This window comes from Carcharhinus amblyrhynchos, chromosome 24 (genome assembly GCF_965287045.1).
Source record: "Carcharhinus amblyrhynchos chromosome 24, sCarAmb.v2.hapA, whole genome shotgun sequence".
Classification (NCBI taxonomy): Eukaryota; Metazoa; Chordata; class Chondrichthyes; order Carcharhiniformes; family Carcharhinidae; genus Carcharhinus; species Carcharhinus amblyrhynchos.
The window spans coordinates 36,952,316-36,974,804 of NC_137347.1; the positions used below are offsets into that span (position 1 = coordinate 36,952,316).

The 22,489-nt window shown below is 43.1% G+C and overlaps 1 protein-coding gene across 1 annotated transcript in view; it reads right to left on the reverse strand.

Moving 5' to 3' along the window:
* Positions 1 to 1,522: 1,522 nt before the first annotated feature.
* Positions 1,523 to 22,489, reverse strand: part of themis2 (thymocyte selection associated family member 2) — a 66,057-nt gene continuing 45,090 nt past the window's right edge. Inside the window, exons 5-6 of the mRNA XM_080211354.1 lie at positions 13,203 to 13,362; positions 1,523 to 2,043 (exon numbers count right to left, since the gene is read on the reverse strand). Of these exons, the coding sequence (XP_080067480.1) occupies positions 1,940 to 2,043; positions 13,203 to 13,362 (264 nt within the window). The 3' untranslated portion in view covers positions 1,523 to 1,939. The remainder of the gene's footprint in view (positions 2,044 to 13,202; positions 13,363 to 22,489) is intronic.

Genomic DNA, 22,489 nt, shown 5'->3' on the forward strand with positions numbered 1-22,489 from the left:
TAAAGTCAAATATATTGCTTCTTTCTTTACCTGAATCTGATTTGTTAACCTTACATACCAATTGCATCTTTACATGTTTAAGCCAATCATTATGAAGTGCTTCATGGTACAAATCAATTCCAGCCTCCCGGACTACCTGAATTCACTGGAGTTTGCCTACCACCGCAATAGGTCCACAGCAGACGCTATCCCCCTGTCCCTGCACTCAACCCTGGAATACCGAGCTAACAAAGACACCTATGTCCAATTCCTATTTATTGACTACATTTCAGCCTTCAACAACATTATTCCCATGAAACTCATCTCCAAACTCCACGGCCTGGACTTCGGCACCTCCCTCTGCAAATGGATCCTAAACTTCTAAGAAGGAACCCTCACAGACCACAATCAGTACTGATAGACAACAATACCTCTTCCACGATCATCCTCAACACTGGTACCTCACAAGACTGTGTTCTTAGCCCTCAACTATACTCCTTATACACCTGTGACTGTGGCCAAATTCTTCTCCAATTCGATTTCCAAGTTTGCTGACGACACCACCATAGTAGGTCGGATCTCAAACAATGACAAGACAGAATATTGGAATGAGATAGAGAATCTGGTGAACTGGTGTGGCAACAATAATCTCTCCATCAATGTCAACAAAACGAAGGAGATATTCATCGACTTCAGGAAGCATAAAGAAGAGTCTACATCAACGGGGACGAAGTAGAAAGGTTCGAGAGCTTCAAGTTTTTAGGTGTCCAGATCACCAACAATCTGTCCTGATCCCCCCATGCTGACGCTATAGTTAAGAAAGCCCACTAACGCCTCCATTTTTTCAGCAGACTGAGGAAATTTGACATGTCAGCTACGACTCTCACCAACTTTTACAGAAGCACCATATAAAGCATTCTTTCTGATTGTATCACTGCTTGGTATGGCTCCTGCTCTGCCTAAGACTGCAAGAAACTACAAAAGGTCATGAATGTAGCCCAATCATGACGCGAACCAGCCTCCCATCCATTGACTCTGTCTACACTTCCCGATGTCTCAGCAAAGTAGCCAGCATAATTAAGGACCCCACGCACCCTGGACATTTTCTCTTCCACCTTCTTCCATCGGGACAAAGACACAAAACTCTGAGGTCACATACCAACCGACTCAAAAACGGCTCCTTCCCTGCTGCTGTCAGACTTTTGAATGGACTTGCCTTGCATTAAGTTGATTTTTCTCTGCACACTAGCTATGATTGTAACACTACATTCTGCACTCTCTCCTTTTCTATGAACAGGATGTTTTGTCTGTATAGTGCAAGAAACAATACTTTCCACTGTATGTTAATACATGTGACAATAATAAATCAATGATACCTTTGAAAAACAAAACCTTTTTACAAAAATGTTCCAAAAATATTAATGGTAATCCTCTCATTTGCATCTGCTACCAAGAATATATCTTTGAATTGGATTGGCTTGCGTACAGTTGCATTATTTATTGTATTATTTTGCCTGCATATTTGGTTAATGATGGCATGGACTGCAGCATTATAATGTTCCAATTGCTTCACACTGGGCATGCTTTCCTCTGGTCTCTAATGTGCAATAAAAATTAAAGCAGGATATTGTTTGCAAATGGATTATATAATGCACATGAAAGGTAAAACTGGAAAATGCTGAAAATACTCAGCAGGTTTGTCAGCATCTGTGTGAAAGAAACAGATTTACTTCTTCAGGTTGTTGATCTTATATTAGTCCTTATGATTACACATCTTTTGCCATCCTCTTTATAAATTCAGATGAAGAGTCACTCTCTGAAAAATTAGTTTGTCACTTTTCAGTGCCAGCAGATGTGCTGCATAAGTCCAGCATTTTCTTGTTTTGTTGTCCATTCAGATTCATTTTTGTGCTGGAAGAAATCTACTTAGTCACCAGGCTGCTCAGCTGGCTTGAGAATACTAAAATGCCCATCTTTTCATTTTCTGCAAAGTCTTCAGGGCAAGTCCTTCTTCTATCTGTTCATAGTCATGATCACTGTCATCATCTGCCTCCTCTGTCATTTCTGTGAAGGAAAGAGGGGAAGAAAATATTAACATTTAAAACTATCGCATCTGTTGTTGGTGATCAGAGCAAAATGCATTCTGGGAGAAGTTAAATTCTCTTCACAATTTTTAAGTAACATTATGTAAGCTACCACTCCCAAAGATCAACTATATATTGACCACGTTCTGCATGAGGAACTTTCTGACATCGTCCAAAATTTGACCTTAACAAATTTAATCATCTCAAACACATCCGTTTGATCACCCCTTAACCTTCTTTATTCATCGGAACACCAGCCTGGTCTGAGCACTCTGTCCTCTCAAGTTAACCCTTTCAGCCCTGGTATCATGTATGTTATAGTAGGAAGGAAGTAGCTCAGGTAGCTTAATTATGCTATGAAGAATAACGTGTTAAATGTAATTAAGCCAAATAGGCACACATGAAGAAAATAAATGAGATACATCCCTAATGAACTTGTCTCACTACTGTAATTTTGTTTGAACCATTGCTGTGCTCCAGCAATGCTGCACCTCCAGCGTTCAGATGTCTCCACATTTCAAACTCAACACTATACCAAGATATTGTTTGATCAGAACACATAAATGATTTGCTTTTATTTGCCCTACTCTTTAATTGTACTGTTCAACATTTTATTTGTCTTGTAATTGTTCATTTGCAATGATTGGTTGTGTTGTGTACTCTGAAATATTTGGAACTCTTAATTTTGTCCTTAGCTATTTCAACACTGACCATGAAGTATGTATCTTACTATTGCTGACATTTGGGGTCATGATGGCATAGTGGTCAAGTTACTGGACTTGTAATATAGAGATATAGATACATGATACAAGAGACATAAGTTCAGAACCTGCCACAGCAAACGGAAAATGTAAATAATGTAGATCTGACATTAAAAAGCTGTATGAAAACTACTGGATTGTTGTATAAACCCATCTGGTCCATTGATGTCCATTAGGGAAGGCAGTCTGCTACCAGCTCTGACGAAAGGTCATCCTGACTCAACATTGGCTCTATTCTCTCTCCACAGATGCTGTCAGACCTGAGTTTTTTCAGCATTTTCTGTTTTTGTTTCTGATTCCAGCATCCGCAGTGTCTTGCTTTAATCTGATACCTATACCTGTTCTGGTCTGTATGTAACTCCAGATCCACAGCAATGTGGTTGACTCTTAATTGCCCTCTGAAATGGCCTAACAAGCCATTCAGTTGTATAAGGATCAGCAGTAAATACTGGCTCCCGCAATGCAACTTTTGAATGAATAAAATAAAAATGAGAGTGATGCAGACCGTACAGGTCAATATAATATTTGAAAAGGGCATTTTGGAACTAATTTTAGGACCTCCTCTTGAGTTTCAGTAGCTCCAACATGTGCTGCCATTGACGCAGTATAGCTGGATAGATTTTGCAATGTGACGAAGTGGCTCAAAGGAATCTCTGTGCAGCAATCCTGTCCTAATCCAAACTTTATTGAAATGAAATGTCGCACAGTCCCAGAGGATGCTCTCCCCTTTGAAATGAGGTGGAGTTGCCGACGTTGGACTGGGGTGGGCACAGTAAGTAGTCTCACAATACCAGGTTAAAGTCCAACAGGTTTATTTGGTAACACAAGCTTTTGGAGCATTGCCCTTTCATAGGTGAGTGAAGAGTTCGGTTCATAAACAGGGCATATGAAGAAACAAACTCAATTACAAGATAATGGTCAGAGTGCAAATCTTAACAGATAATCAAGTTTTTACACGTGCAGACAATGTGAGTGGAGAGAGGATTAAGCACAGATTAAAGAGATGTGTATTGTCTCCAGCCAGGACAGTTAGTGAGATTTTGCAAGTCCAGGCAAGTCGTGAGGGTTACAGATAGTGTGACATGAACCCAAGATCCCAGTTGAAGCTGTCCTCATGCGTGCAGAACCTGGCTATCAGTTTCTGCTCAGCGATTCTGCGTTGTCGTGTGTCGTGAAGGCCACCTTGGAGAACACTTATCTGAAGATCATGGGCTGGATGCTCTTGACTGCTGAAGTGTTCCCTAACAGGAAGGCAATACTTCTGGTGATTGTCGAGCAGTGTCCATTCATTCATTGTCATAGTGTCTCTCCAGATGCCTCTTCAGAATCGGTTGCATTCTTGGACACACACATCTCCATCAAGAAGAGTCACCTCAGCACTTCACTGTACTGCAAGCCCACAGATATCCTCACAATGCTCCACTTCTCCAGCTTCCACCCTAAACACATTAAAGAAGTCAATCCCTATAAGCAAGCCCTCCATACACACAGGATCTGCTCAGATGAGGAGGATCACAACAGATACCATAGACACTGAAAGACGCTCTCATAAGAACAGGATATGGCGCTCAACTCATCGATCTACAGTTCAGACGCGCCACAGTGAAAAACTGCACAGACCTCCTCAGAAGACAAACAGGGTACACGGCAGATAGAGTACCCTTCGTCACCCAGTACTTTCCCAGAGTGGAGAAGCTACGACATCTTCTCCAGAGCCCTCAACATGTCATTGATGAAGACGAACATCTCGCCAAGGCCATCCCCACACCTCCACTACTTGCCTTCAAATAATTGCGTAACCTCAAACAGACCATTGTCTGCAGCAAACTACCTAGCCTTCAGGAGAACAGTGACCACAACACCACACAACCCTGCCACAGCAACCACTGCAAGACATGCCAGATCATCAACATGGATGCCATCATCTCACGTGAAAACACCATCCACCAGGTACTCAGTACATATTGTTGTGACTTGGCCAACATTATCTACCTGATATGCTGCAGGAAAAGATGTCCTAAAGACTGGTACATTGGCAAGACCATGCAGTCACTAGGACAACGGATGAATGGACACTGCCTGACGATTACCAGGCAGGTGTGTTCCCTGTTGGGGACCACTTCAGCAGTCAAGGGCATTCAGCCTCTGATCCTCAGGTAAGTGTTCTCCAAGGCGGCCTTCACAACACATGTTCACACAAAATTGCTGAGCAGAAACTAATAGCCAAGTTCTGCACACATGATGACAGTCTCAACCGGGATCTTGGGTTCATGTCACACTATCTGTAACCCTCACGACTTGCCTGGGCTTGCAAAATCTGACTAACACTCCTAGCTGGAGACAATTCACACCTCTTTAACCTGTGCTTACCCCTCTTTCCACTCACATTGTCTGCATCTGTAAAAACTGATTACCTGTTAAGACTCGCATTCCAACCATTATCTTGTAATTGAATTTGTGTCTCGTGAAAAAGGACTATAGGGAACTGGGTAGGCAGCTGAGGAAGAGAAAAGCAAAGGTAGTAATCTCAGGATTGCTGCCTGTGCCAAGGGAGAATGAGGGAAGAAATGAAATGAGGTGGAGGGTGAATGCGTGGCTGAGGGACTGGTGTAGAGGGCAGGGATTTCGGTTCCTAGATCACTGGGACCTCTTTAGGGGTAGGTGGGACCTCTATAGTAGGGACGGGTGGCACTTAAATACCAGGGGGACTAGTATCTTGGCGGGAAGACTGGCTAAGGCTACCGGGGGGACTTTAAACTAGAAAGGATGGGGGGAGGGAACTGTGTTGGGGAAACTGGGACAGAGGAGGTTCGCTCCCAGGTAGGGGAGGACCGCAGGCAGTATGGGAGGGAGGTTAGACAGGCGGTGGAGATGGGAAATGCCCAGACTGAGGGGCTGAAGTGTATATATTTTAATGCAAGGAGTATAGTGAATAAGGTAGATGAGCTTAGGGCGTGGATAGCTGTTTGGGATTGTGATGTGGTGGCCATTACGGAGACTTGGATGTCTCAGGGACAGGACTGGGTACTTCAGGTGCCAGGCTTCAGGTGCTTCAGGAAGGACAGGGAGGGTGGCAGAAGGGGTGGTGGCGTGGCACTGTTGATCAGGGATAGTGTCATGGCTACAGAGAAAGAGGATGTTGTGGAGGGATTGTCTACAGAATCTCTGTGGGTGGAAGTTAGGAACAGCAAAGGGTCAAAAACTTTGCTGGGTGTAATCTATAGGCCGCCCAATAGTGACAGGGAAGTTGAAGTGCAAATAGGGAAACAGATTCTGGAGAGATGTTTTAATAACAGAGTTGTCGTGATGGGAGACTTCAATTTCCCAAACATCGACTGGAATATCCCTAGGGTAAGGGGTATAGATGGGGAGGAGTTTGTTAGGTGTGTTCAGGAGGGTTTCCTGACGCAGTATGTGGACAAGCCTACGAGGGGAGAGGCTGTACTTGACCTGGTACTGGCGAATGAACCAGGGCAGGTGATGGATCTTTCGGTAGGAGAGCATCTTGGATATGGTGACCATAATTCTATCTCCTTCACAATTGCGTTGGAACGAGATAGGATCAGGCAGGCTAGGAAGGTGTTTGTCTGGGGTAAGGGGAGATACGAAGAAGTCAGGAAGTTACTTGGACAAATAAACTGGAAGGAGGCGTTCTTAGGGAAAAGTACCGAAGGAAGGTGGCAGATATTCAAGGAATGTGTGTCTGGAGCTCTGAATGACAACGTTCCGATGAGACGAGGGGGTTTTGGTGGGTCGAGGGAACCGTGGTGCACAAAGGATGTGTTGAACCTAGTCAGGAAGAAAAGGAAGGTGTACAAGAGGTTCAGGGAATTAGGAGATGTTAAAGATCTTGAGGAGTATAAGGACTGTAGGAGGGAACTTAAAAGGGAAATTAGGAGAGCCAGAAGGGGTCATGAGAAGACCTTGGCGGGTAAGATTAAGGAGAATCCCAAGGCCTTCTATAAATATGTGAAAGGTAAAAGGATAAGAAGAGAAGGGATAGGACCTATAAAAGGTGAGGGGGGAAAGGTTTGTGTGGAACCAGAAGAAATGGCGGAGGTGCTTAACGAGTACTTCGCCTCAGTATTCACGGTGGAAGCCGATCTGGGAGATTTTGTTATGGATTTGCAGCAGATGGAAAGGATTGAGTACGTGAATATTAAGGAGGAGGATGTGTTGGAACTTTTGAATTCTATCAAGGTAGATAAGTCGCCGGGACCAGATGGGATGTACCCCAGGATACTGTGGGAGGCGAGGGAAGAGATTGCAGAGCCCCTGGCGATGATCTTTGCGTCGTCAATGGAGACGGGAGAGGTTCCAGAGGATTGGAGGATTGCAGATGTAGTTCCTATTTTTAAGAAAGGGAACAGAGATAGCCCGGGAAATTACCGACCGGTGAGTCTGACCTCAGTGGTTGGTAAGCTGATGGAGAGGCTTCTGAGGGACAAGATTTACGAACATTTGGAGAGGTTTGACATGATCAGGAATAGTCAGCATGGATTTGTCAAGGGCAGGTTGTGCCTTACAAGCCTAGTTGAGTTCTTCGATAATGTGACTGAACACATTGACGAAGGAAGTGCCGTGGACGTAGTGTACATGGACTTCAGCAAGGCGTTTGATAAGGTCCCCCATGCAAGACTACTTGAGAAGGTGAGAGGGCATGGGATCCAAGGGCCTTTGGCCTTGTGGATCCAGAACTGGCTTGCCTGCAGAAGGCAGAGAGTGGTTGTGGATGGGGCTTTTTCTGAATGGAGGTCAGTCACCAGCGGAGTGCCTCAAGGATCTGTTCTGGGACCCTTGTTGTTTGTCATTTTCATAAATGACCTGGATGAGGAAGTGGAGGGATGGGTAAGTAAGTTCGCTGATGACACGAAGGTCGGTGGTGTTGTGGATGATCTGGAAGGATGGCAAAAGTTGCAGCAGGACATAGATAGGATGCAGGACTGGGCGGAGAAGTGGCAAATGGACTTCAACGCGGATAAATGTGTAGTCGTCCATTTTGGCAGAACCAACGGGATGAACGAGTACACTATCAAGGGCAGAAGTCTGAGTAGTGTTGAGGAGCAGAAGGATCTTGGGGTCCGGGTCCACAGGACTCTTAAATCGGCCTCGCAGGTGGAGGAGGTGGTCAAGAAGGCGTATGGTGTACTGGCCTTCATTAATCGAGGGATTGAGTTTAGGAGTCGGGAGGTAATGCTGGAACTTTATAAGACCCTTGTCAGGCCTCATTTGGAGTATTGTGCGCAGTTCTGGTCGCCTCACTATAGGAAAGATGTAGAAGCTATTGAAAGGGTGCAGAGGAGATTTACAAGGATGTTGCCTGGACTGGGAGGCATGCCTTATGAAGTTAGATTGAGGGAGCTGGGACTCTTTTCCCTGGAGAGACGAAGGTTGAGAGGCGACCTGATAGAAGTTTACAAAATGTTGAGAGGGATAGATAGGGTGGACTCTCAGAGGCTATTTCCCTGGTTTGAAATGGTCGCTACGAGAGGACACAGATTTAAGGTGCGGGGAGGGAGGTTCAGAAGTGATGTTAGGGGTAAGTTTTTCACTCAGAGGGTGGTGAGTGAATGGAATCGGCTGCCGTCAGTGGTGGTGGAGGCGAACTCGCTGGGGTCTTTTAAAAGACTTCTGGATGAGTATATGGGGTTTAATGAGATTGAGGGTTATAGATAGGTCTGTAGGTTGGTAGGTGATGTGATCGGCGCAACTTGTGGGCCGAAGGGCCTGTTTGTGCTGTAGTGTTCTATGTTCTATGTTCTATATGCCCTGTTTGTGAACCGAACTCTTCACTCACGTGATGAATGGGCAATGCTCTGAAAGCTCGTGCTACCAAATAAACCTGTTGGACTTTAACCTGATGTTGTGAGATTACTTATAGTCCCCTTTGAAAGGGAACTGTCTGGTGGTGATTTAAGCTGAGGTAACCACAGGTTAAGAAAATAAGGTCTTCATAGATAACCTCAGCCAGCATAGGAATTGAACCTGTGTCATGAACCAGCCATCCAGCCAACTGAGCTAACCAATCCACCCCCAAACTTCCCATACAAAAAAGCTCCCTCTATGGACCACTAAACATAATAGATTGCATAATGGATTGACCACAATTGGAGTGTATTTAATGAACGGTATGCTTTATCGTCTCTTAATGTGTGTCTTAGTAAACATAAAGGTTTTTGATAAAATTCATACTGAATAAATAATAAATAATGCATTTTTCTAACATTTCGATATAGTTCATTGTTTTTGCTGTCATTTTTTAACAGATCTCAAAATTTTATGGGAATAGAACTTCTCAGTCAGTAACAGAAGACCTGATGTACAATAGAATGGAAACAGTAAGTGACCAGTTAATATCACCATAAACTAACAAGATGGGTCATTTTTTTGCCATGTTTCAATGGTGAATTTCTCGGAGTGTGAAATTTATCAATAAGTTATTCAACAAGCAGCCAAAAAATAATGGGTGCAATCCTCCCAAAAGTTTTCTGAGGGGAGCAATCTTACAAAGAACATTCTAAGGGCGGAATTTTATGAAAAGAATTCTAAGTGCCGAACAAGTGTGGGAATGTGAGAGTTTCAGACTCGTTATTTGGATGAGTTTAAAAAAAAGCAATCTTATGGCACTTAGTCAAAAACAAAGAGCCACCAGTGCCAGAAAAGCATTAATAACCTAATTCAGGCAGCAAGGGTGCGTCCATCCTGTCCTGGCATTGATCCCATATGTTGCGCTTGTAATGTTCATCTACCCCCGATACTGCAAGGCCTTCCAGCACCTGACCCCCTTGGCACCAGCCTCCAAACCCTCTGGCACTCCTCCGCCCCTCACCGGTCACAACCCTAGACCTCACCTACCTTTCGACATCCCATGCCCTTCCAGCCATCAGGCTTTCAGTCCCCCCTTCTATCCCCAGAGGAGAAAATGGCCCATAATCACTGGGATTGGGAGAAGATGGGGAAGGGAACCCAACCTGAGAATTCTCATTCACTTTGAGGAGAGAGCATTGGATCTGGTGGGGCAGGAGGACAGGACTGTGACTGGCAGCAGGTAAACTTGCAACACAGAAGTGAGCATTCACCAATCCTTCATTTGTTTGACATATCTCAAGTGAGTGACAAGCTGCCATGTACCTGTCCCTCCCTTGCACTCAACCTTGTGTTCTTTGTTTCAGGAAACAACTCCAATGCACCTGGTCCATCTGGCATAGCCATCCCCCTGATGTTTCCACTGAGACACCCCATGACAGCCTGGTGGAAACTATGGAGGAAGTTCTTGAAGTAGCCTTCGAGGCCAGCACCAGTTAATTGACACAAGCTTCCACCACACAATCCACCAGTGCAGATACTATCATTACAGTGGGATAAGTTAGTGGTGAGGCTTCTGGGTCTGGTGTGATGACAGCCATTGATGTACATCGAGTGTTGGCAGGAGGTCTGCTGGCAGATGGAATCAACTAACCCAAGCCACATATTGGGCTGCTGCAATTAGTTCTCTCAGCTGCTGCAGAGTCTGGGAATCCAGAAGGGTTGTCAGTAAAACTGCAGCAACTGTGAAGCTGCTGTGAGGAGTCCCACAGCTTTCAGATGCAGGAGATGGCATCACCACAGCATAGTGCCCAGGCCAATGCTGAATGCTGCAAGAGTGTATCCGCATTGGGAAGCCTGGGGCAGGAATTGGTTGCTATGGGTGGCAGTGCCCAAGGCATGGCTGAGTCCCAACGGGCTATGGCTGCGGGCCTTGAGAGCATAGCCCTCTCAGCAGGACATGGCTGAGGGGCTGCAGAGCTTGGCCCAGTCTCAGAGAGCTGCGGGCTTTGAGAGCTTAACCAAATCTGAGAGGACCATCACCGAGAGTTTGCACACTGTGGAACGAAAGCAGTTGGGTCTCTAGGACTGGCAGGATGAGGTGATGCCAGAGCTTGTGGAACTCAGTCCAGCTGCTCTGCTGTGCCATGGAGTGACCCAGGAGTTCATTGGCAGCCAGAAGGAGGAGGAAGAGCTGCAGCCCAGGCCGGATCCTTTCACCTGAGAGACCTGGCCATTGCTAAACCTTCTGAATCCCTCCTTCCTGACACTGGTGTATCTAAAGAGCAGAAAGATGAACAGCCCCATGGACCTCTGCCGACTATGGCAAGGTCTGCAAGGCATAACAGGCTACATAATAGTTCCCCTTATTAGGGGAGGTGTTGGCCTAATGGTATTATTGCTAGGCTATTAACTCAGAAACTCAGCTAATGTTCTATGGACCCAGGTTCGAATCCCACCACAGCAGATGGTGGAATTTGAATTTAATAAAAAATAACTGGAATTAAGAAGCTACTGATGACTATGAAACCATTGTTGATTGTCAAAAAACCTATCTGGTTCACTAATGTTCTTTAGGAAAGGAAATCTGCCATCCTTACGTGTGACTCCAGAGACGCAGCAATGTGATTGACTCTCCAATTGCCCTGAAAGGTCAACAAGAGATGGGCAATAAATGCATGCCAGCCAGCAACGTACATGACCATGAATGAGTAAAAAAAAACATAGCAAGCTCCTAGATGAAGGTATGTAAAATTGCCAGCTCCAACACACCCCTCCCTGATGAGCTCAATGCATTCTTCGCCTGTTTTGAGTAAAAGGTCAGTGAGAACATGCCCTCCACCCGGGAATCCTCAGATGAACCTGCATCTGAGGTCACCATTGCAAATGTCAGAGCAGCTTTCTCGAAGTTCAACCCACAGAAGACGACTAGCTCGGCCAAGCACTCAGGTCCTGCGCAGATCAGCTGGCAGGCATATTCGCAGATATCTTCAACTCATCTTTACAACAATCTGAGGTCCCTATCTGCTTCAAGAAGACGACCATCATAGAATCATAGAATCCCTACAGTGCAGTAGAAGGCCATTCAGCCTATCGAGTATGTGGCCAAATTCCCCTCCAATTTGATTTTCAAGTTTGCTAATGACACCACAGTAGTGGGTCGGATCTCAAACAATGATGAGACAGAGTACAGGAAAGAGTTAGGGAATCTAATGAACTGATGCAGTGACAATAATCTCTCCCTCAATGTCAAATGAAGGAGATTGTCATCGACTTTGGTAAGCGTAGTGGAGAACATCCCCCTGTCTATATCAATGGGGACGAAGTAGAAATGGTCAAGAGCTTCAAGTTTTTAGGAGTTCAAATCACTAACAACCTGTCCTTGTCCTCCCATGCTGACACTATAGTTAAGAAAGCCCACCAACGCCTCTACTTTCTCAGTAGACAAAGGAAATTTGGCATGTCAACTACAACTCTCACCAACTTTTATAGATGCATCATAGAAAGCATTCTTTCTGGTAGTATCATAGCTTGGTATGGCTCCTACTGTGCCCAAGACCACAAAAAACTATAAAAGGTCGTGAATGTAGCCCAATTCATCACGCAAACCAGCCTCCCATCCATTGACTCTGTCTACACTTCCTGCTGCCACAGCAAAGCAGTCAGCATAATCAAGGACCCCACAAAGCCCAGACATTCTCTCTTCCACCTTCTTCTGTGGGGAAAAAGATACAAAAATTTGAGATCACGTACCAACTGACTCAAGAACAGCTTCTTCCCCGTTGCTGTCAGCCTTTTGACTGGGTCGACCTCGCATTAGGTTGACCTTTCTCCAGACCCTAGCTATGATTGCAACACTACATTCTGCACTCTATCCTTTCCTTTTCTATGAACGGTTTGCTTTGTATAGTGTGCAAGAAACAATACTTTTCACTGTTTATTAATACATGTGACAATAATAAATCAAATCAAATCAATGATAACTTTGAAAAACAAAACAGGTACATCCGTGACATTGGAAAGTCGGCCGCAGCCCTCCAGGGGACGCCCGCCCAGGGCTTCACAGTCAACCAGGCATGGAATGCAGCTGACTGCCTCCACTTCTGATGTACATCCTGTGGGACACGTCGATGCCATATAAGATAAAGAAGTTGTAGGGTTACTAAGAAGACTAAGGTGAAGAAATTTACAAGTTAAGTTTAGGGAATAGGGTACCGTTAACAATCGCTTCCGCCTGTTATATTGCATTAACTATCAGCACCTCATGTTTTGCACTGTTAGTTTCACTAATAAGTGTTATTGCACCACGCAGCTGTGTCTAATAGATGTGTGATTCACCACTCACAGAGATGACTGTACCCTGGCCACTTTCGTGAGACTCTCCGAACATAACATGAGTTGCACCTGGGCATGCGGTGTTGGAAATTCACCCCTCCCCCCCACAACTTGTGTGTGTAAATCAGGGTCAATGCTAATTGGCATTTCTCAGCTAGTAAAATAAACTTCTCATAAACACTTGAAAAGAACAATTAGAATTCATTAAAAATAATCTTTTTGTCGTCTCTCAACTTACTTTCAGGGACTTTTGGAGCTGTCATTGTTTTCCCCTTTTGTTCTTTTGTATATTCATTAGGAGCAGCTTGTACAGGTTGTGAGAAGAATGGTTTCCTCGGATTCAGTGGCGTTGCCTCATGCTTGGTGGTAATCTCAGATTTTAGGGGCACAGGAACTCCCTTAGTGAAATAATTCAGATAAGAGTTAGCTTTACTCAGCCATTTTCATACTCTTTAGATTTCTATTTCTTCAGTGCATACTTTCTCCTGATTACACCTCCTTACCTGAAGTCGCTGATTCTTGCAAGGGGTTACTGTAACAGAAGCATCTACAGATTCCCAGTATCTCAGCCATATTTTATTTATGGGTATCAATATTGACCCTCAATTTATCCATGGATCTGATCTCCATGCACAGGTGTTTTCCAGCAGGGATTACTAGAGACTGATCTGGGCAAATGCATGACTAGCCCAGTGCATGTACAGAGTCATTATGGGACAGAAAGAGGCCATCTGGCCCGTTGGGTCTACGTTTGAACTTTAACCAATTCTGAGGCCAAAGTTGCTGTCCATCCATATTAATTCCCTCAACACAGACCTGGTTCAAATTTAGCAGTTTCTATTTTGTGTGATTTAATAATGTGGTGGATATATCTAGTAAGTTATTGGTGGGAATTTTTAATAAGGTGATAAGCAACAGTAACACATTCTGTGAAATACCTTTCTGTTTTTTCCTTAACCTTTCAGACTTACACTTGAAGACATAACTGCTTTATTAAGTTACTTTACCTGGTCCTTTTATTTGACACTTTAATTTCCATTTTGAGCTTTGTGCCTTCTAGTTCAGTCCTGAATATCTCAGGCTGACTTTACCTACATGTTTATATTTTTATTTTGGAATTCTCATCTTAAAAGGCTTCCGCTATCTTGCCTCCGATAAGACCCTCTTTAAAGTCATCTCGTTGACTCCTATGGCTTGGTGTTCATTTCTCTCTTGCCTTTGTGAAGTGCCTTGGGATATTATTCCACATTAATGGCACCATAAAAAGAGATGTTGCTGTAACATTCTTCCTGCCTCCAGCCATTTAATGTGCTAATATTCCTATTCAACTAGCAAACCAGATCTTTGACTGAAGGACATTTATTATAGCTAATGGATCCTTTAATACGCTCACAGCTCAATACAAGATTCCTTAAATATTTGATTGCACAGTGTTTAAAATTTGAATTATGTAATTGGAATGCACAGATTGAACAGCACCTAGCATCAGCTCAGCGGAAATCAGACTGCATCAATTAGTAATCCTCAATAATGAGACAGGTTTCACACATGGTATTGAATTCTACTGTGAATTGAAAGGAAAAAAGTCAATGTTTCTTACTTGTTCGTGAAATGCAGTACGATGCATCTACATTTTCCATGTAACTCGGCATAAGAAATGCTAGTCGAACAGATGCAATACCCCATCTAGTTCTCATCTACCATCCAGTAGGTCTGCCCACTGGCAGGCTGGGGTAGCCAGTGCTGCAGGCGCATCCAAAGGCCATTCTTGCTTGCCCGCACACAGGGGCACTCACAGACCACTCTGTACAGGTTGTCCATTTCCCATCCTCCCAAGTGCACTAAGGTACATTGTGGTGGCTTGGCTGCAGTTACTATTTTTTAGTTAAAAGATTCAAAACGTTGGAGAGAAGGCTGGTATTACCCGGGCTCTTTAAAGTTTCCTCCAAGCCAGGAGAAATTTCCACCAGTGGGGGTTAAAGCGGGGACCAGGTGTGATCACCTTGCTGGTGAGTCAGAGGCCATTGGAACACCCCTCCCCCAGTTGGCACCCTGGCACTGTGTACTGGGCACTGGGCAATGCCAAGGGGGGCCCTACTGGGGGAACAGGGGCAAGGCCGATCACTGGTGATGGGGGGAGGGAGGTGACCTACTGTGTATTCTGCAGGGTTCGGTGGGGTTGAGATGGAGGGGGTGTGATTGGGGCTGGTCATGTGGGAGGGGGGGTTGGACTGACCATGTGGAGGGGGAGGAGTTGGGCTGGCCACAGGGTGGGGGTGTGGTTGGTTGGGTTAGCCTTGTGGGGAAGATCAGGGCTGGCCATGGGGTATGGGCCAGGGCAGGCAGCGATCAGAGAATGGGGTCACGGAGGCTGGCAGTCGGGTGGAGGGGTCGGGAAAGTCACTGGGGAAGCTAGTGATCAGGAGGATAGCAATGGTGTGGAGCGGGCAATACACATGCACCGATCTCCCCACTGACAGATTGGCACATGTGCACTGGCCTGCTCAGCCGGCTTCTCAGGCAGGATTAGGCCCTGCCTATATGAATCCCTCCCGCGGGACTCAGTGATGTATTGAGTGCCACAAATCCACCACACTAAGTGCACCCAAACAACTGGAGGGCACTTAGATTTTTTGGGGGAAAATTGACCCAGCAAGTCTGACAGTGCATTTGACAGCAAGAAGTATGTTCTGCCTAAGTGAAAGTTCAAAGATTCAGACATTATGCACTTCATATAAACTTTTCATTTAAAGTCTACGTCATATTCAAATGAAATCACATTTGTTTTGAGTATCATCTGAAAGTGAAACAGTCTTTGCTGCATCAAATTAATCTGATTTCACCGAACAAAAATTATGATTTTATCTTGCCTTATGAAAGGACCTCTTCCGATTCTGACTAATGTAATAGCTACCTTGCACAACAATTATCTTCACTCGTTATAATTTACATGTTCTGTTACTTTCTGATAGTTCAAAGGATAAGTGCAACATGTGGCATTATATAAGTTTGCACAGAGCAGGAGACCTGCTGGAAAGAGCCCTGCTCTACACATTCCTTGGACAGATTGCCTATGCAGTGGTACACAATCTTGTTTGAATCAGTCCTGGTCCTATGTATAATAACAGGAATTACACTCAGTACACAAGGCAAGTCTTCCAGGAAAACAACCATCGCCTATCCAATTCCTCCTGAAAACTGTAATTTCCAAGCCCTGGCAATATTCTCCTAAATCACCTTGCTACTCTCTTGAGAGCAATTATCTCCTTCCTGTAATGTCACAGAACTGTACACAAAATTCCAGCTGTAGCCTAACCAGCAGTTTATACATTTCCACATTACATCCCTACTTTTGTATTATACCTCACCTAATAAAGGAGAGCATTCCATATGCTTTCTTGACCAAGTTGTACACATATCCCGCCACTTTTAAAGACCTGTGGACATACATTCCAAGCTCTCTCTCTCCCTCAACTTCTCTCAATATTTTCCCATTTATTAAGAATTCCCTTGTTTTGTTTGCCCTCCCCACAAACCAGGTTAAAGTCCAACAGATTTATTTGGTAGCACGAGCTTTCGGAGAGTTGCCCCTTCATCACCTGATACTGCACCTTTAAGAAATGTATTTCAGTCAAGTTTCTGTTTTAGCAGTTTGTTTTATTAACACCAGCATCACTGGATCTATATCCAGCAGTGTTGTTACTGCAACAGCATAATTGCTAGAATGTTTGTTTTAATCTAAACTAACACTGTTCTGTTCTTTTAATGTTCCCCTGAGATTTTGCAGAGTAGCACTTGATTAGGTAGGTTAACATAAAAATCAGGTGACTGAGTAGAGCTGGATTTACACATGGAAATCAAGGAGTCTGCTGCTTTGGCTCTTTAAAGAGAGGCCAGAGGCCACTTTCTCTGTGTCTCTTTCTCTCTCTGGAGTTGGAGACTGAAAGCTGCCAGATAATAAATCTCCCTCTCCAAGATTCTATTGTTTGGGGATGGATCTATCTCTGGAGATGGTTATATGAGAGTCAGAAGACTATGTCCAGAGGTGTTAATAGGCTGGAAATCTACCATCCATGTGACCATATGTGTTTTTGATGCTAACTTGTTCTAAAAAAAGGGACTTATGTCTATGGGATGCTGCTTACAATTGGAGCTTGACACTGAGCACTAGCAAGGAGAACAGCTAGATTCAAAAAACTATTGGAACAGAACTAACCAAATCCTTCATTGGTCCACCATAGCTGTGAAGGAATGAACCCATTTATTTTAAACAAAGACAGAAAATGATAGAGATAGCTAGCTGTTAAGAATTATAACTTGTCATGTTTAAGTATTTAATTGGTAAAAGCTATACCAGTTCTTTTTGTTATGTTCCAACTGAAGTTTGATTGGATAAAAGCTTCCTAGTTGGTCAATTGAATCTTACCTGGAGTGAAATACGTTAAGCTTATCCTAATGCCAAAATCATAAAAATTTAGGGTCTGGGCTAACTTCATAATATATCTTGGAGTTTCTGATTTGGTCTCTAACAAGATTTCTGCCTACATCTTCTTAGTTAACCTGCAAGTTACTATTTTAATCTCTGATATGCTCTACCTTTTCCTTAGTTATTCTATTGCTCTTAATGTACTGGTAAAAATGTTTGAGGATTTTCTTTGATTTTACCTGCCGATATTTTTTGTTTCCTTTCTTTACTTCCCTAATTTCCATTTTTACCTCACCTCTGTACTTTCTATACTTCTCTAGGCTTTCTACAGTCTTTCTGTAACTATCATAAGTTTCCTTTTTGGCTTTATCTTGACCTGCATCCTTCTGGAAAACCAGGGGCTCTGAATTTGGCAGTACCACCTTTTTTCTTTGTGGAGACATGTCTACACTGTGCCCATAGAATCTCTTTTTTGAAAGTGTCCCACTGATTTGACACAGTTCTCTTCTTAAAGCTGTATTCAGTCCACTTTTGCTAGCTCATCTCCCATGTATGGTAACTTAAAAAAATATATTTAACATGTAGTTTTGTAACTTTTGACTGGTGGCACATATTTGAAAATTACCTTGCTATCAGTGTACATAACAAAACCGGTTCCATCTGGGGGTGACATCGCTGCCAACAGGTTAATACAATGTAAAGTGTTGACATGAGTAATTATTAAACCAATTTGTTACTAATTATTTTCTTTACCTACTCCTTAATAACTACATTTTAAGCGTGAGAAGAGTAATGATTTGTATAGTAGAGTCTTGAACCACTTGAATTATCCTATTATGTTAAAGATGTTATAGAAATGCAAATTGTAAAAGTTGTTAATGAGATTACAATGGAAGAAGCAAAGCAAAATAGAAAAATTCATAAAGTCTCAATTAAAAATGTAAAATTATATGGTGCAATGCTAGCAACAAATACATGAATGTGTTTGGTTAAAATTTATTTTCCAACATTTAAAATAAATTGATATCGCAGATACTGAAAATCTGTAAAAAAACAGAAAATACTGGAAAAGTTCAATAGGTCTGGCCGCATCTGGGAAAGGTGGTCAGACAGATGTGAAATATTGGGCAAAATTCTCTGGCCTCCCAGACGTGTATTTCCTAGGAGTGGAAGGCGGCGTGCTGTTTGCTGGTGATGGGATTCTCTAGCCCCAGCCGTTAACTCTGTTTCTCTCTCCACGGATACTGCCAGATATGCTGTGTATTTCCAGCTATTTTTGATATTATAAAATCCCAGCGCCCTTTTCCAATCTCCCTGTGTTAATTTTATTATGTTCTCTATATACACTTGAGGTCTGTGCAGCATTTATGTTAATCTGCAATTTGTTTATCTAATTGCACAACTAAGCTACGTTATCCTGTATTTAAATTAAAACAACTAAAAAAAATGCAACAGTAAATGGAATTTAAATACCAGTACTAATAAATTATGTATCCAGTGCATCTTACAAAAATGTTACAAGGAAGAGGATTAAACATTGCGAAGAAAAAATTGAGAGAGGCAAGGGAGAAAATTGCTGGGGCCTGAGAGAAATCTTTGTATCCTCACTAGCTATCGGGAGGTCCCAGAGGATTGGAGAATAGCCAATGTTGAGCCTTATATCAATGGTAGGGGAATTATTGGAGAGGATTCTTCGTGACAGGATTTATTCCTACTTGGAAATAAGTGGATGTATTAATGAGAGGCAACATGGTTTTGTGAAGGGGAGGACGTGTCTCACGAGCTTGATCGAGTTTTTCAAGGAAGTGACGAAGATGATTGATGTGGTACGGCAGTGGATGTTGTCTACATGGGCTTCAGTAAGGCCTTTGACAAAGTCCCTCATGGCAGACTGGTACAGAAGGTGAAGTTGCATGGGATCAGAGGTGAACTGGCAAGGTGGATCCAAAACTGGCTTAGCCAAAGAAGACACAGGGTAGCAGTGGAAGGATGCATTTCTGAATGGAGGGTAGTGACAAGTGGTGTTCCAGTGCTGGGACTTTTGCTGTTTGTAATATATATAAATGATTTGCAGGAAAATGTAATTGGGTCGATTTCTAAATTTGCAGATGACACAAAGGTTAGTGGATTTGCGGATAGTGATGAGGACCATCAGAGGATACAACAGGGTATAGATCAGTTAGAGACTTGGGCAGAGAGATGGCAGATAGAGTTTAATCCGGACAAATGTGAGGTAATGCATTTTGGAAGTTCTAGTACGGATAGGAAATATACAGTAATGGCAGAACCCTTAGGAGTATTGATAGGCAAAGAGATGTGGGTGTACAGGTACACATGTCACTGAAAGTGGCAATGCAGGTGGAGAAAGTCGTCAAGAAGGCATACAGCATGCTTGCCTTCATCAGCTGGGGTATTTTATAGAACCTATAAAACAGCCATAGAATCAGAATTCTACAGTGCAGAAGGAGGCTATTTGACCCATTGCGTCTGCACTGACCACAGTCCCACTGAGACCCTATGCCCCATAACCCCACGTATTTGCCCTAGCTAGTCCCCCTGATACTATGCGACAATTTAGCATGGCCAATCATTGTGTTTGGTGCCTTCCCAAATGAACCTTCTCCACGGACCTTTAGGAATTGCTTTGAAGGCATCCCTAAAGTGTTTCTGCTATTTTCCTTGCAGTCCCTTGCTGTAATAGAGTTCCAGGCAGGAGAGGTGCTTCAGGGTCTGGTGTCAGGCACACGAATGATATACCCAGCTGGTTTTGAGGGATTGGTGCCTCACATTGGAGATGATGACGAATACCATCATCTGTGTCTACCTTCATTGAGTGGAGGTTCCCAAAACGTTCCACACTTTCTACTATTTTGTCATTGATCTTAATAAATAGTGTAAGTATGTGGTTTCAAACCGGTATCCCTTTGTCTATGAACATAGAAACTACACTAAAGAATTTACCAGGCTGGTAAGACATGCTTTGATAAGAGTCTCCAATTACTTTTCAATAACCGACAAAAACAGGCTATTGGACCCAGTCAATCCACACTGGCATTTATTCCTCATATCAGCAGCAATATCAATCCCATGTGCTCTCCTTCTCCGCATCTCCCCTTTCCTTCAATCACTTAATTAACTTATTCTTAAAAGCAGACATAGAGGTCAATTTTAACTCCCTCATGCCCAATGAGAATGATGCAAGGGTTTGGTGGGACGGGGTTAACATGACAGGTACCTAAGACCATATCAATTCCACTTGGCAATTATGTTGGCCCCGTTAAAAATCATTATCATTATCATTTCATTATCAGCTTCATTTTTGCAGATGATTTGTCTCTGCAATTCATCATGGGTGTTATGTTTCTGTGACTCTCTTTGCATGTACTGAGTATGATCATATAGAATCCAGAGGGACTGAAACATTTCAACTGATGGCTGATTTTAAAATGCACCATGAGCTTATAAAATGTGTATGGCACTTTGTATATTACATGAAGCGAAATTGTTAGAGTTCACAGATGACACCGGAACTTGGAGGGTACAACCATCAGGAAAGACTGAACAGGCTATGATTCATATGGAAAAGAGAACACAGCAATGTGATCTGATAAAAATCACCTATCATGATTTTTAGGTGATAAAATCATGAAAGGTGATTTTATCATGAGTGGAGGTTCCCAATACGTTCTACACTTTCTACTATCTTGTCATTGATCTTAATAAATACTGTAAGTATATGGTTACTTATACTATATCTAAGTATATACATATTTATATATATATACTTAATACGTATATCTACCCGATCTCGACTCCTTTGTTTTCATTCTATTTTGTTTAACTTTTTACTGTTCTCTACCTTTTATTTCTTTATTGTCTTTCTTCATTTTTCTTCCCCCCATCTCTTTCCCCCTACTTTACACCCTTCCCTTCCCTTCCCTTTTCTCCCTCATTGCTTCTCCTTTTCTAAATCATCCACCGCCACCTCTCCAGTCCCCACCCCAACCCCCACCCCCACCCCCAAATCTCCACAACATCTTCATTTTAGCTTCTCTGCTATTTGGCTATTCACACCCTTTATTCACTTTGTGGACAGCTATTAGCTGGTTTTGCTAGTTTCTGTGGCTATGACTCACGTTTCATTCTCTTACCCTGTAGTATAAATATCTCCCTGATCCTGCAGTATAAATATCTCTCACTTTCTATGACTTTTAGCTTTGTCAAAGGATCGTCCAGACTTGAAATGTCAGCTCTTTTCTCTTCTTACAGATGCTGCCAGACCTGTTGAGATCAATAATAACCAGGTATCCTGTTTCAGTGATGATGGGTGAGGAATAAATACTGGTCAAGCATATAAGCTGAGAGGGCTGAGGACACATATGGATTTCCCTGTTTCCTGATTTATTTGACATGAGCTCCATATCTATTTTTAAACCCCGGAATAGCTCTGGTCCTTTTTGCTGATTTTTAAATACACAGTGGGGAGGCTGATAGCCAGGTGGCAAATTGACTAATTAGCTATTTTTCATGTACAGGCTAGACATTGAGAATGTTTGAAGGTATCGCAGCGGAGTTGCATCCTGTCCACAAATAGATTAATTTTGTTCACCTCACAGCAGCTGCCTGGGGGGCTGCAGCTGTGTGTTAAACTCACAGAGTAGGGTGCATTGATGTTGTGGTTTCCTAAGTTAAAACCAAAACAAAACCTGGAATGAAGAATTTACTAATAACCTTTAAATCATTGCTGATTGTCGGAAAAACCCATCTGGTTCTCTAATGTCCTTTAGGGAAGGAAATCTGCCGTCCTTACCTGGTCTAGCTTACGTGTGACACAGTAAGAAGTCTCATAGCACCAGGTTATCTCCATATCATGGTTACCTGTGACTCCAGAGCCACAGCAGTGTAGTTGACTCTCAGCTGCCCTCTGAAATGCCTTAGCAAGCCACTCAGTTCAAGATCAACTAGGGATAGGCAACAAATGCTGGCCAATCAGCAGCACCCATATCCAGTGAATGAATAAAAACAGCATTTTATAAGTTATACTATTTATTTATAAATTACAGTTTTGTTCTTCTGATCTAAGGAAGGAAAAGCTTGAT